Here is a 14,830-nt window from a genome sequence, read left to right as displayed (position 1 = left end):
TAAAAACATCCACTGTGTTTTGATGCCGGTAGCTGCCAGGGGCTTGTTAGCTCTTTTTAGGCAGGTGTAGATGTTCACTTTTAGGTTTTTTCTCTGGATGAGTCAATTCAAACTTTGCTAAGCTTATATTTGAAAATTACTCTAGTACAGTCCAGCATGACATTTTTGAATGATGTAAAAAAACCGTGTTACTTGGAAATTGCTAATGATGAAAAGCTTTAGGGAAAAATAAGATTTCAGGGTTGGGAGATACGAGAAGAATTTTGTGGGGATGTTATACTGAAGTAAAGCCCACTTTAAGCTGGACTGGCACGCTGGCAGATCCCCTATTAAACAGTAGTGCTTAGATTAGTCTGGGTGTTGCCCATTATTTTTGTAGAAATCAATGTTTCCTGGTCTTCATAAGTAAGCTGCTTTGAAAAGCTGGAAGGTGCAGTATAGTGATAATCCATGTACTTCGGATTAAAAGTAGATTTCAAAAGGGTGATAGGCTTTTGTCTTTTCCCTGAAGTTGATGTAATCCTATGGAGGAGTTTTTAATTCTGTGTTGCCGAGTCATCCAACAGAGCCCTGTTGTACTAATCATCATACAAATACAAAACAATCAGACCCTATCCCAACCACTTAGAGTCTAGAACATTATTTCCTCAGGCTGCCATTTGTATGCCATTAATACTCACCACGGGAGTGAGCTGAGGATTGTTGCAGCTATTCGGAACAAACTGCTTCTCGTCACAAAGAAATATAATTCGGACGACACTTCAATCAGCACCTCTCTGCTGTCGTCTCCTGAATCTCCAGTAGAGGAGTTCCAGTACATCCGGGTATGTGTAATCCAGTTACTAATTATCTTAACACACTGAGCAGCACTCAGCTAGTGTAGGGGGTTCAAGGAAGGCAGAGTATATGCCTGATCATCTTCCTGAATCTACAGACAAATAAAAGTGAGAAGCCATATGGTGGAAACCAGTCGTATATATGCTAAATAAAACTTGGAGATTTTTTCAAGAATTGTTTCTGCTTGTTCTTTGTTATGCTTCTGCGCTTAGAAAGCATCCCTTTAAAATCATGGAGTACCTGCAGCACCCACAGTAGGAACTTGAAAAAGAGTGTGATTCTATTGTTTACGTTATAGGAGATATGCCTTTCTGACCCTCCAGTGGTTATGACGTTGGTGGATGGACCTACGGGAGACAGTGACAATATGATCTGTGTAGCGTATCGGCATCAGTTTGATTTAATCAATGAGAGTACAGGGGAGTCCTATAGATTGCATCATGTTGAAACAAACAGGGTAAGTTTTCATCAGTTGAAAGTTTTTTTGCAGACCCTCACTGAGCATAATTTGTTGCAGACTCAGTGCATGCTGAGGGTAAGGAGCTCATATGTGCTACTTTTGGCTTTAGGACACTCTGAGGTATTTATTCCTTTTGGGATACATGATGATAATTCCCAAGAGAGGTAGTTATAAGGTATGACATTGGGAAAAAGCCTGTGTTGTTGAAATGTTGTTGTTGTCAAGAGTTAATTTTTCCTTCTTTCTTAGCCAGTAGTTAGCTTTTTGCTTTATTTTTGTGGTATCAGTACTTTATTGTTTAAAAAGTTGCTTCAAAATAACTTCAGTGGTTGACCACCAGTATCTTGTTCAGATTTGCCTATTTGCATGTAGCTAAAATGTTTACATATTGTTTATCATTCTATTTAAGAAACTGCTGCCCAGTCAACTAATAACTGAATATCTATCTGTCTAGGACATAGGGAGAGGATTTAGGTCATGTCTTTGTTTAAAAAAAGGAAGATTTTGCACAGGTAATCTGTTGTTGTTAATGAGATAAGGGACTACTTTATTCATTTGAATGGTTCTTGATAAGTTGTTTTCTTTTTAAATCGTCTCTATTTTTATTTGGATCTGGTGATGAAGAGGTGCCCCTGGCATGGCTGATCAAGAATAAACTTCTCCACAGCACTGGGAATCAATCTTAATCTGGATGAGGAGGAACTAGAAGTAAAGAATGGGGATGGAGAAGTACATCACCATCCACCATCCACCACTCCCATTTCTTTTCCACACCAGAATCCTTATTTCCTTTAGGAAGACAAATAAAACAGACAATTAATATGAGCTGAGCTAGTGATTTTTATGATGTTGAAATGGGTTGCCTGCTTATTTCTCTGGACAACAGAGCAGCAATGGCTTTCAGTCACTACAAAAGACGGGTCAAAATGCATTTGGTATGGATGTGTAAACTTTCAGGTTTTCTTAACAGTTCTTGACCTGCACAGGAATCCTAAATGAAGGAAAGTCAAAGAACTGCTGTTCATGGAATCAGTCTCTCAGCCTTCTCCCTGTCCAAGCAGTATACATGGTTTGGGAAGCATTTGTCTAATGTAACCTTATGCATTTCGCTAATAAGATCTCATTTCCTGAACAGATATCCTACTTTTTGTGGCTGTTTTGGTTTAGTTTTAATCTAAATGTAAAAGACAAAACCAAAGTTTAATTAAGAGAATTTATGTAGCCTAATCTGTGTAAAAAATACTTTGGTTTAACCAATGTTGCTTTTCAATATGTAAATTCAGACTGTTCGGTAATCCTTAGGTACATCCCTGTTGACCTCTGTAAAATGTTAGTGGTTCTGAATTGTATATGATCTTTTTGCTAGTCATGATGTGCATTTGAAGATCACTTTTTGAAAAGAATTGTTATCTTTAACGTACCATGTTGATTCACAGCTTTCTGAAATCATCCTATTTCCCAAAATTTATATTGCTAAATAAGTTATGTTTTTATTGCTTTACAGTGTGGTATGGTTATGAATGTTCGGTACTGTACAGAACCAAATACAAAGGAAACTAATTTTCATCTTGAGAACATCCTGAAAATTACATCACAAAAGAAGCTATTTTTATAAATTTATTTATTTATTTCTCTTTTTTTTCCCCTTTTACCTGTAGTTGTGCACTTCCCCAACTGATTGTATTGCTTGTTAGTCACAACCCAGTTGTAATAACCACAGTATCCTCTGCCTGTTTGTTAATCTTTTCCATTATCCTTGCAGGTTAATTTTGTTGCGGCTATTGATGTATATGAAGATGGTGAAGCTGGTCTACTGTTGTGCTATAACTGTAAGTGTTTAGGGAAGGCCAGAAGTGGTAATAGCTCAATCTACATGTGTAGATCTTCTTTCATTGGAGTCTAGGTCTGTATCTGAAAATAAATTTTAGTGTTTCATTGAAAGTTTGTCAAAATACGTTCTTTGGAACTTAAATGCATATTGGAGAAATTACAAATGCAAGTATTTTAGTCGTACTAGCTGTTTTATACATGTGCAAGTTATATGATTAATGAAATCTTGGTGTCTGTAATAACCCATGTGCTTAACAGTCTTCAAAGAATGTAAATTACATTAACATATGGCTACTTGAAGGGCAGAGAGATAACTTCAGAAAGCAGTGTCTGCAGAATTCTTTCTTGCCTGTTTCTGTATCTTTGGACAAATTAGGGACCTGGTAACTGTTGAAACAGTAATACCTTGTGAAATACGACAACTTATTAAAACATAGGTCTTTTATTTTGGTCTTTCCAGTGTGTTCACAGAGAAAGCAACTTTTGCTTAGCTGTTTGGCTATAGAGGGATTTTTACATGAATGTTTGGTTGTGTGCATAATGTCCAGCCTTCTGCAAAATCTCCCTATAAAATGGGTGGTGGTTGCTTACAGTGTAAAGTGATGGATACCCCTTTTTTCTATTTTGCTGCAGATGTTTGTCAGTACAGAAAGGTATATCCTTTCAGTGGACATTCTCCACTTGTCCAGCCATCAGCTTATGACTTCCACTTCAGCTGGAATCAAGTTCCTTATGCTGTTGGTAAGAAAATTTCTCTTTTTAGTAGATGATTTTTTGCTACTGTTTTTGCCTGCACTTGGCCCTGGTGGAATTCCAGTGTTCTGGGAATAAGCATGTTACATTCATGATGCCACTTGACTAAAGTTTCTGATAATTTTGAAAAGTGGAGCCTTGGTAGCAAGTTTGTCCTTTGTTGAACTTTTTTCCCCTTTCTTTTTTGTGTTTCTCATTTTCCATTCCCTCTATATTCTGCCAGGCATGAAGAGTGAAATTTTCTTCATTATGTTAGACAACACTTTTCATAAGAAAGGAACTTGGTCAAGGAAGAGGTCAAGAACAGTTTTTGTGGAGCATCCAAGAAACTTTTGCTTTAATGATTTTTCCTTGCCAAATAACTTCTATTTCATTGCAGTCTGTGCTTTCCCTTATGTTCTTGCCTTCACTACTGATTCCATTGAGATCCGATTAGTGGTGAATGGGAACTTAGTCCACACAGCAGTTGTGCCTGAGCTTCAACTTGTAGCATCAAGGGTAAGACAGAAAAATCATGTTTGACTATTTCTGTGATGTGTTAGGATCTAATTAACATAAAAAGTTTTTGCCGCTAAAAACGTAACAAACAAAACCGAAATACATGCTTACTTTATCTGCAATAATTGCTCATCTGTCTGCTCCTAGTTTATATCAAGGACAAAGAGAATCAGAATATGATTAAGAAAGTCTCACTGTTCTAATGACGGGTTATTTGTCATTTCAGTCGGATATTTATTTTAAAGCTACTGCTGCAGTGAGTGGATCATCTGACAGCAGCTCTAAGGAAATGAGTTCAAAGAGTTCTCCTCAAACACCGACAGCTTATGAAAAGCCAGAATTACCTCTTCCTTCTTTAGAAGGTAATGTGATCTCTAATCATTCCAACAGTTATCAAATCTTGGTGCGGCTGGTCTTAAGTAAAGATGGTAAAAAAATGTGAGTTCCTACCTGAAAGTGTGGAGGATAAGAGATTTTCTATTTTCCACACATATAAAGCACTTGGCTGAGCTTTTGCACTGTAGTATCCTTTCTGAATGCATGGTAGCACTGTTCTGAAGAAATAAATTCTGTAGGAAGGGAAGAATTAAACCTCAATATCTCGATGACTCTTTCACAATGTGATCACAAGTTATAATGCAAAAAGGGGCATAAAATTATGAGAAAGCTTGACATTTCACATACGCGATTCCTTTTGTTAAAGAAAAGCAGAATAACCACTGAATGGCTGAAGCTCTTTTGCAAAACAAAAGAAGCCTTGAAAAGTTTTGCACAGACGATCTAGTGTAACGCGATGCATGAGCGGTCAGTCTATAGTGTAACAATAAAGGAGAAACAAGGGAACATCAGCTAAATAATGCAAGATGTGTGTACACTTCCTTAAATCTGCTGCTTTACTGTTAGCAGATAGGAAAAGAAGGTAATCACAAATTTTTTATTTGATAAGTTTGGGACTTTGTTTTTCTTCTAGGAATTAAGAAAACGTGGTATTTTGTGTTACCTAAGAGGAGGAGTCATAATTTAAATCACTTAGGATCCAGGCTCCAATGTGTTTGGAGTACTTTAAAACATACGGGAAATACTGCACAGAGTGCAGTGTAATAGTCAGAGTACCAACCACAGGTCATATAAATTCACTTCCTGGTTCCGCTCCTGAGTCATCGTGTTGCCAGGAGTCAATCTTCTTCTTCTCTCTAAGTCAAATTGCTTGTATGTCTTCCTTCTTCTAGCTTATTTGTATTGAAAGATCTCTAGAGCAAGAAGATTTTTGTCACTTCAGTGCTCAGCTCAACAAGTATAGCTTGTCTCTATAACTTTTCATTTGGAATTATTAAGAACTGATTCTGTTGTGCAAGTGTAATGTTCTTTTTTCTTTCTGTGTTGCAAGTGTGATATTCCTTTTTCTTTCTGTGTTTCAGCTGAAGTTCCATGCAAAAACCTGTACAAAATACCTCTGAGCAATCTGGTTGGGCGAAGCATTGAACGACCTCTGAAGTCACCTTTGGCTCCCAAGGTCATCACTACTACACCGTCGAGTGGCATTACCTCTCTTCCAGTTTTGCACTCACTACCGTTATCTCGTATGGAAATTAAAGAAATTGCAAGCAGAACACGTAAAGAATTGCTGGGTAAACTCTCCTCATTCCTCAGTGTTACATATCAGTTGCCAAACGCATACTTTCTAATCTTTGCACCATCACAGGTAGGTTTGTAACATGCAGGTAGTATTCATAAATTATTAAAATAAAAAAAAGGAAACTGTGAGGAAGTATTATTTGCAACTAGTATAGCCATTGTCTGATCGTGTATAAGAAGGCCATATTCTAAGTTAGGTAGAAATCGTTAGTAATGGAAACCAGCAACAGATACCTTAACTTTTTCATGAGTGCTTTGTTTTATGTTGAAAGTATAAAGTCTTTTATTCCTTTATTGAGGTCTCTTGGATGAGCCTATACCCAAGACAGAAAGTTCACAGAAGCTGAAAAAGGTTTCTCGAAGACAGTCGGACCCTAAGCAGGGAGCTGTAAGATCAACTAGTAGTGACAGGTAAATATACTTTAGAAAAGAGCCTAAGTTAGGCTGTAAATATTTTCAGAATTGATTGCTCATGCTTATCTCAGTTGGCATGAGGCTGACTGAAACCTTTGTATATCCATGTGCATTTCGTGCTAATGTGTTTGTTAGAGTATCTGAATACCATAAGTACTGAAGCAGTTACACTTTTTGCTGAAGACGTGTTAATGATAATACTAATGATAATAATGCAAGACAAGACTAAATGGCATTTTGTGGGACCTGCTGCAGCTGAACCTGTTAGAAAAATCTGGACTACTGCAGCTGCACTGTGCAGACTCTCTTGTTTTCTTTGTATGCTCTTGTGTTGCTATTTTCAGAATACATTTTGTGAAAAAGTACTGCAGCATTTGTCTGTTTGGCACTCTCCCAAATTTGCCCTGAACCAGGACACCCCCAGTGCCATTCTCTTGTTTTCATTGTTTCCATAACCTATGTTTGCCTAGAGTACTGGCAGAATACAGAATACTGGCAAGATACAGGAGACTGACAGTAACAAAAGAAAAAATCTCTTGCAGTGAAAAATTATGTTTGCTATATTTCCCTACTTGGAAATTATTGGGGTGAGGGGCTTCATTAATACTGCCTTTTGATTATTTTTAGTAGAGTAAAACAGGAGGAAACTTAGTTGTAATGGTCTGTGTCTGTCTTCAGGATAACTAGATTGGATCTAGAAGTAGCCATTGTTCCTTCCTGCCCTGACCTCTGTATTTTTTTTAGTAACTTTTGTCTTCCTCTTTGCAGGATAATCTCAAGCTCATTTGAAGGCTATTCTGAAAGACGTCATCTTTCCACTAGTTCAGATCCTGATACTTCAGCAAACAGGGAGGAGAACTCACCATCTAGCTATCCATTTCAGCTGATTTCTCTATTTGATGAAGACATCATTGACTTAAAATGAAGACACTTCTAAAACCTTTCTTCCTCCTCTGTAAGCTCTATGGCAATGTCACAACCACTGCTTCTGGTAGTAAAATGTGGCTGGAAGTACTGGTGATAAATCCTTATGGAATCCATGTTCTGGTTAGCACAGCCTGATTTGGCAATGCTTATATCTTTGACATAGGTATGTTCTCTCAGTTGATGAAGCATTACTTTTCATGGCATTCTAACAGTAGGTAATCAATGGGAGATTTAGGCTGAAACTGAAGTAAACAAAAAGTATTACTTGTTCTAAGCTTCTTATAATTTGACTTACCTAAACGACATGCAGCAAAGTTAATTGCTGTTATTACTATCATGAGTTGTTTTACAACAGTGTATGTCATGTTGGAAGAGGAATTTTATAACAGAGATCACTACTTTTGCTTTTTCAGTCTTTGAAAAACAAAACAAAACAACAACAAAAAAAAGGCTTGCAGGCAAGGTCATTTCAAACACTGGAGTCAGTCCCTAAATTGATGCATCTGTGGTATGTTCACTGAAGAATCAGGTGAGATATGAAGATGGTGTTTCCTTGGCTCATTGTTTAGAGAAACTTGAAAACTCTTTTGGCATAAAAAATCCCTGAGCAGAGAACCTCTCTATAGGACACAGACTTGCAGAATATTTCTCGAAAATTGGAAACCAAAAAAAAAAAAAAAACCAACTAAAAAACCCACGAACAAACAAAAAATGTAGAAACAAAAACTTCAGTCCATCTACTGGAAAACTCTTATTGTAGTGCATCTGCAGATTTTTCCATTACAGGCAGAAGAGCCAACCCAAATTGTCTTTGACTACAAAAAGATTCTTATGCAGACATCATCTTTAGCTGTTGTCTGTGCTTGCACCAACAGTGTAAGTAATTATTTCAGATAGTTGTAATTTTCTAGCTGGATGCAGACTGGATTTTCAGAGCTAATAAGGTAGTCTTCTGTGATGAAACAGTGATCTTGTCTCTTACTGTATTAAAGGGGTTTGTATTTAAAGTTTGATTTTTAATTTTTTTAAACCCTTTCCTCTAGAACACCTTTGCAAGGATTTTGTTTGGTTTGGGGTTTTTTTTCATGAAAGCCTTTCTATAGATGATGTTTTTAGCTTTATTAGCGAGCGTTTCTTGTTCTGAATATAGAAATACTTCTGTATCCTTGATTTTTATTTCATAATATCACCCATATGTCATGATTTCACTGTTGTTCAAGCATGATCATCTGGAGATGCGTGCCTTTTGCTGCCATCTGTCTGAATGTAAAACTGGTGATTGCAAAGTGATTTTTTTCTCAGTTAATTATATAATATGGTTGAATTGCTTCACTTAAGAAAATCTGCAAGGTCTTACTTGGAAGTGTAATTTCTTACTCTCAACTGGGGTGGCTAATCAACAGAAGAAGCAATATTTCCAATAATAATTAGTCTTGGAGATGAAGGCTCTTATTACTTTAGTGGGTTTTGCACTCATAGATTTGTGGGGTGACCTTCAATAACCATCTAAAAGGAAGTACCAGATTGAAGTATTTGCAAAAACTTGTAATTATTCTTTTAGAATGTTGTTTCCAGAGATTGTGTTACTTTACCCTATCCTTATTTATTTGGACAGTTAAGGTTTAAAGAAAATCTGAAAGTACCACGCGGTACTTATTTTCCTGCAAGTTGTAAACACTTCTGAATCCACTTTTGGGGTCACTGCTGCCACTTACATATTTTTAAAAAGGAAAAGAACCAGCTTTTTCCAAGAACAGCTCTCTCAATGTTGTATTTGATTTCTGGTTTGTGGCTATTTTTGAAGACTGTACCAGTGTGTTTCAAAACTGGGGCTTTAGTTAAAATTTTAACTGGAAACTTTGCTTTACCCTGTTAGGATGCTGGATTTTAAATATACTCCAGATGTTCACCTGTGCCATCACAGCATGATTTAAAATGATTAACCATTGTTTGATAGCAGTTGAAGCAATATATGGAGATTTTTAAACTTGTTTTGAAGAACCTGAGCAAACACATCCTTGGGTATAGCCTTAGAGATTGAGCACTAGGGAGAATAAGAAGAATGAGAAGAGCATGACAGCAGGCTTGACTACTGGCTATGAGGGTAGTCAGAATGCATATAGATACAGTATTTGCATTATATCCTAAACATGATTATAGAAGAAAGGGCTATAAAGCAAGAGTTATTTTCTTGAACCAGAAGTGCAGTAGTGGCTGTAAAGTATTACCATTAATTAAGAGAGTGTTGGGGGGGTGGGAGTGTGTGTGTGTGTGTGAGAGAGAGAGAAAACGACCCTTTGAAGGTTTGCCTGTAATGACAGCATTGATGACATCTAGCAAATGAACTGTAAGGAGTACAGATACTGGATTACTGAAGCACAAAACTAGATCATACTGGCTTCATGGTACACACCTGGAACAGGATATTGCTATCATTTGAAGAGGGAAGCCCAGCAGCAACTGCATCCCTGCCCACCTCCTACCTGCTTTTATGCTATAGCTTGACTTAATGGGTCTGGTACAAGCTGCTAAGCAAGTCACACTAGGAACTACCAGACCTTAACAGATCATTGCTCATGTAGTACAGGAAGGAGCTGAATCCTGGGGAAAAAAAAATTAATGTCTTCATTCTTAATGTATCCAGTAAGTGCCTTGTTAAGTTTTTGCTTTTGTACTTAAGAGTGTCATAGAGGGATAACATCTGATGTGGCAAAAGAAGCAGAGAGTGAAACAACATTTTGTTTGGGTTAGATGACACCTAGAGTTGGTAGCTGAGGCTTTAGAGCCATGTATATGTAGTTTACTACCTACTTATGGTAGGAGAGCAACCCAGAACGTAGGTAGAAGGCAGAGAACATAGAAATAATATTCCGATTTTATTTGACACAAGGCACAGGAACAAATTCAGTGAAGATCTTTATCACATTTATTGTATCAAAAAAAACAATTACCGACACAATCATGTGAAATTGCTGGTGTACACAACCTTGTACAAGGATGTGGCTTCTTTGAGGTTTTTAGTAGTCTGAACAGACAACTATGATTTCTGTGTCTCTTCATGTGAAGAGAACTAGCTTCTAGCCATTGTTTCTATCAAAACATCATCCTTACTATTTAGACTGCTAATTAAAATCTAGAGGCAGTTGGTGGGATTGATACCAAAGCTCTTGTGCATCATTTATAAAGGGCAAAGTTCTTACACACTTGCAGAACCTCTCCTTCTTAAGACTGGCGTAAGATGAAAGGCTGCTGGGATGGCTATAGTGTCATTCACTCTAGTGTTGGAGCCATGTTGTTTGCCCTGTTTTTCCAGCCTGTGCATGCATATACTCTCTAAAACTTAAAAAGTAGTCTTGGGCATAAATTGTAGCCATGTCCACTGTAAACATAACCCTTTCTCCTTTCACAATGGGTGTTAAAGCTGCCTGTAGGCTGCATTCTTGATGCTGGCTGACCATCTCATGGTTAGGAGAAAAGATAATCTTTGACTCTACTATGTAAGATGGGTCTTGTTCTGATAGGAAAACTGAAAAATGTTGCTAAAGATGGATGGAAGGAAGGAATTGTTTCCATGAAGGAAGAATTGTTACCAGATTGAACACTTGCTATCAGGCTAAGTTTAGGCCCATTCTGGACCCTTGGCTACGTTTCTGCAAGAAATATTTTCTATCCCAATGTGCTGGATTTGTAGGCAGCAGCGGGGCTCTTAACTCCTGGCTAAATGGTGTTGGTCACCACCTCATCCCTGTGCCTTAGTCTGACTAAATTATAGGAATGTCGTTTACATTGGTGCAAGCATTAGATTGTACAGGTAGTTAATTTAGAATGTACTTGTGTGTTCTCACCAGCATGGTTAATGATGCATGGAATCACAAAATAGTTGAGGGTAGAAAGGACCACTGTGTTATCACCTAGTCCAGTACACACACCTGTGCACCACCATTCAAAAATCTGTTCAAAATGGATATGCAAGATTTTGGGCTACTTGTCATCTTTGTCCTGCATTTCAATTGCAGCATGCATATAGACCATCACCATAACTTTGAAGTGTGACTAGGACTTAAGAATCCCCAGACACATGAGCTAAGTTAATTCACACATACACACACACAATATGGAGCCCTTAAGTCTTTGATGAGCTGTTAGTAAGGTCCCTAAAGCCCAGATTGAGCTTTAGAAACCAGTACAAAGAGTCATTTTTGTCCAGTTCCTTATTCTAGTGGCAATGCAGCACACATAAGTATTTCATAAGTGTTTGAAAGTAACAAAACACTTCCTTCTAATACGAAACAAAAACCCACATGAAATTTGAAAGGGCTATGGCTATGCATGGTAGCAAGAGAACTGCTCTAGGTTCAGTGAATGCACGCATACATTCGGTTTCCTGGTTTGCAAAGTAAGGCCTGTTCTAGTTATAGTCCTTTACTAGTTTGGGGGTGCGGCAGGGATTCTTCTTTGTTTTGGTTTGTGTGGTTTCTGGAGGCTGGTGGTGTGGGCTGTTTTTTTGTTGCTTTGTTGGATGGGATTTTTTTTTCAGGTTTTGGAGGGGGGGTTTGGTTGGCTGGGTTGGGGGGTTTTTTTTGTTTGTTTGGTTTTCGTTTGTTTTTTTGGTTTTTTTCTGGTTTAGTTTTTGTTGTTCTTTTGTTTGGGGTTTTTTGGTTGGTTTGCCATTGTTTTTCAATTCATAACATACATGCAAGTATGCATCTGGAATGAACAGCAGGTTTGTTCTCTGCCTTCATGTGATTATTTCTATAAATGTGCATGTATTTGTATTTGATAGATTCAGATTGAATTTTTTTAGTACTTGATAGTCAACTGAATAAATACTTAAACAGTACTTAAGAGGGCAGGGAATGGGTAACGTTATTGCCTAACTAGTTACATATGGTTAAGGTTGCTACTCCTGACATATATTTTCTGCTGTTCTAAGTATATTTGACCAGTAATGGCTAGCTTGAACATGTTTTTCCAAAGGTGTGGGTCTGTAACTCTCCTTGCAGATGCAGTGGCTTTTCCAGAGCTGTTGGCTTAGTCTGCATTTGAAATATATAACCCTTTTCATTTGGATTTGGTTTTCAGTATATATACATATATAGGTATATGTATTTGTAATTTCTACTGTAAATTTTCAGGGATTAAAAATCCTGAGTTATATATATAGGAATTTAAAGTAACAGGATCATAAAAGGCAGGGGAAGAGAAAATTCCATCAGCAAGTGATAAGGTATTTCAGAATAATTTTATGTTGCCGTCTGTGTGTGAAAATGGGTATCATGCTATTTTCATTCTTAACAATTTGATGTCATGGTTCATATGCACAGTGCTTGCTTATTCTGTTAAAGCACTGTTTTCTCTGATAGGCTTAATCTGTTTTTGTGAAGGACTAAATTATACCCTGGAAACCTAATATTAACAATATGGGAAGGCTCAAGAGATTATGCAGCAAACATCCGTACTTGCATGCAGGTTAGAAAGTATTTTTACTCTTATTACTTGAGCACAGCAACTTCACCAGCCTGTATACTGCTTAGCTGCTTCACTTTGTTGCTGACCTGTAACTGACTGACTCCTCTTTGCTACTGGAAATTGTGGTACTAGCATCTGACCTGAAGAGAAAATTGAGGTAATTTTCTGCATATTTACCTGGTTAAATGGAAAATGTTATGTAAAGATTTATGCAGAGCGTTATCAATCTAGAATGTCAGTTTAAATGTCTTTGAATGGTAGCAGACTGCTTTGTAATTTAATAATGGCATACTGTTAAGACTGTTGCTACATTTGTGATCAAAGACTCTTTACCACTGGTCTTAAATGCTGATGTATTACCATTTTTTTAATGTCATATGGTAGCATGTATGGTTTGTATTTTAGATACGACATCCAAATAGAGACAGTCCTATCACATCTGAAAGTGTTTTAAGTGCTATTCATCACCTTTGTGAAGAAGAAACATTATTTATTTCTTCATCTGTAATAAACAATAAATTTGATCCCACCTGTTTCTTTCACCTGTTTCACACACGCAGGACTAATGACTTTCAAATTTGCTAAGTAAAAAGACGAGAAACCAAAAAGACAGGATGTAGCACAGAGCACTGCTTTTCCCATTTGAGTTCGCTGAAGTGCTGTATCATACCTATGAGATTGCTGTTTGTGTCTTAAGCTTTACCTGTCTTTGATAAAAGCCATAATCTAGGTTTGGTTTATGTTTTCAGCCATCTTTTAGACTTTTGGAGACCTGCTTCAGTTGGGGATCTTTACACTACAAAATAGTTTTTCTCCCTTTCTGGCTAAGTGTGTATTCTTACTGTCTCCAAGACCTTGCAATTCCTTTTGAAAAATCATCTTTCCCAAAGTAGCAAAGACATTCTCTTAAGAGCTACAACCCTTTTTGTGATTTAAATGTATTCCTAGCCACCTTGACAACAATAACAAAAAAGCCTTAACTCCATGAAAGCCAAGACTTCATTTGGGATTAAGACTTAATTCTGTGGTCAGAATTAACAGAAATAACAGCCACACAAACATCAAGTACTGTAGTCTGAAACTAATGTTAGCTAAGCTATGTTGTGCACTTCTTCACTGTAACATGCAGCCTAAGGAAAAGGTAGAGTTAAGCAAGGAAATTTTATTTATTTATAAAATTAGATTTTATTTTACCTCTTAGGAAAAAAAAAAGATACCGGCCCCAATGCAATTAATATTCTCACATGGCCATTGCAGTCAGTACACCAGGTTAAAAGAACACAGGAACTGAAGAAATAAGTGTAATTTGCTTACTATGAAATGCTTACTAAAAAATCCCGAAATTCTTTGGGTTCCTAAGAAGGCCATAACCCAGTTCGTTAACACACAAGCAGCACTCGATATGCCTCTCGCTTTAAGTAGGATGATTTCAGATATCAGCAACCATGGAGCTGGACCCAGGCAAAGGCAAAACCTGCAATTAAAAAGTGAAGAGAATAAATGCAAGTTAAGTAGGAAAAAGCAAATTATGTCCAAATTAATCATGTAAGGGGGATGCAGTTTTCACGTTAGATTTGTGCATGGTTTGGTGCACCGTACCTCTGCCCGAAAGAGAGAGAATACGTGACTGTAAGTCAGTATGATAAACACTTGTGCATTTTTCATCATAATAATTACAGGAATATTCTTAACAAACAGAACTTGCCAAAACCTCGGGTACGAGTCGGAAGCGGAGGAACCCAGCAGGCAGCCAGATTCCTCAACAGCCATGTCTCGCCTGTGGGGAAGCGTCGACGCGTCCGTCCCCGGTCGCCCCTCGCCGGGCCGCCGGTCGCCCCTCGCCGGGCCGCCGGTCGCCCCTCGCCGGGCCGCCGGTCGCCCCTCGCCGGGCCGCCGGTCGCCCCTCGCCGGGCCGCCGGTCGCCCCTCGCCGGGCCGCCGGTCGCCCCTCGCCGGGCCGCCGGTCGCCCCTCGCCGGGCCGCCGGTCGCCCCTCGCCGGGCCGCCGG

General features: G+C 38.1%; 1 protein-coding gene and 1 long non-coding RNA gene across 3 annotated transcripts in view; one reads left to right on the top strand and one right to left on the bottom strand.

Moving 5' to 3' along the window:
- GARNL3 (GTPase activating Rap/RanGAP domain like 3) overlaps positions 1-13,347 on the top strand; it is a 33,076-nt gene extending 19,729 nt beyond the window's left edge. For both annotated transcript variants that reach the window (XM_066562604.1, XM_066562603.1), the window contains 9 exons: positions 652-824; positions 1,136-1,294; positions 3,060-3,126; positions 3,761-3,868; positions 4,260-4,378; positions 4,605-4,740; positions 5,797-6,006; positions 6,313-6,424; positions 7,196-13,347. In XM_066562604.1, the coding sequence (XP_066418701.1) occupies positions 652-824; positions 1,136-1,294; positions 3,060-3,126; positions 3,761-3,868; positions 4,260-4,378; positions 4,605-4,740; positions 5,797-6,006; positions 6,313-6,424; positions 7,196-7,352 (1,241 nt within the window). In that variant the 3' untranslated portion in view covers positions 7,353-13,347. The remainder of the gene's footprint in view (positions 1-651; positions 825-1,135; positions 1,295-3,059; positions 3,127-3,760; positions 3,869-4,259; positions 4,379-4,604; positions 4,741-5,796; positions 6,007-6,312; positions 6,425-7,195) is intronic.
- Positions 13,348-13,970: 623 nt separating this feature from the next.
- On the bottom strand, positions 13,971-14,673 carry LOC136564814 (uncharacterized). The gene is made up of 2 exons (XR_010784758.1): positions 14,529-14,673; positions 13,971-14,297 (listed from the first exon to the last, which is right to left on the bottom strand). It is a non-coding gene; the product is annotated as an uncharacterized lncRNA (long non-coding RNA).
- Positions 14,674-14,830: the final 157 nt, after the last annotated feature.

Source organism: Molothrus aeneus, chromosome 19 (genome assembly GCF_037042795.1).
Source record: "Molothrus aeneus isolate 106 chromosome 19, BPBGC_Maene_1.0, whole genome shotgun sequence".
NCBI classification, from domain to species: domain Eukaryota; kingdom Metazoa; phylum Chordata; class Aves; order Passeriformes; family Icteridae; genus Molothrus; species Molothrus aeneus.
This window is presented reverse-complemented; position numbering and strand designations above follow the sequence as displayed.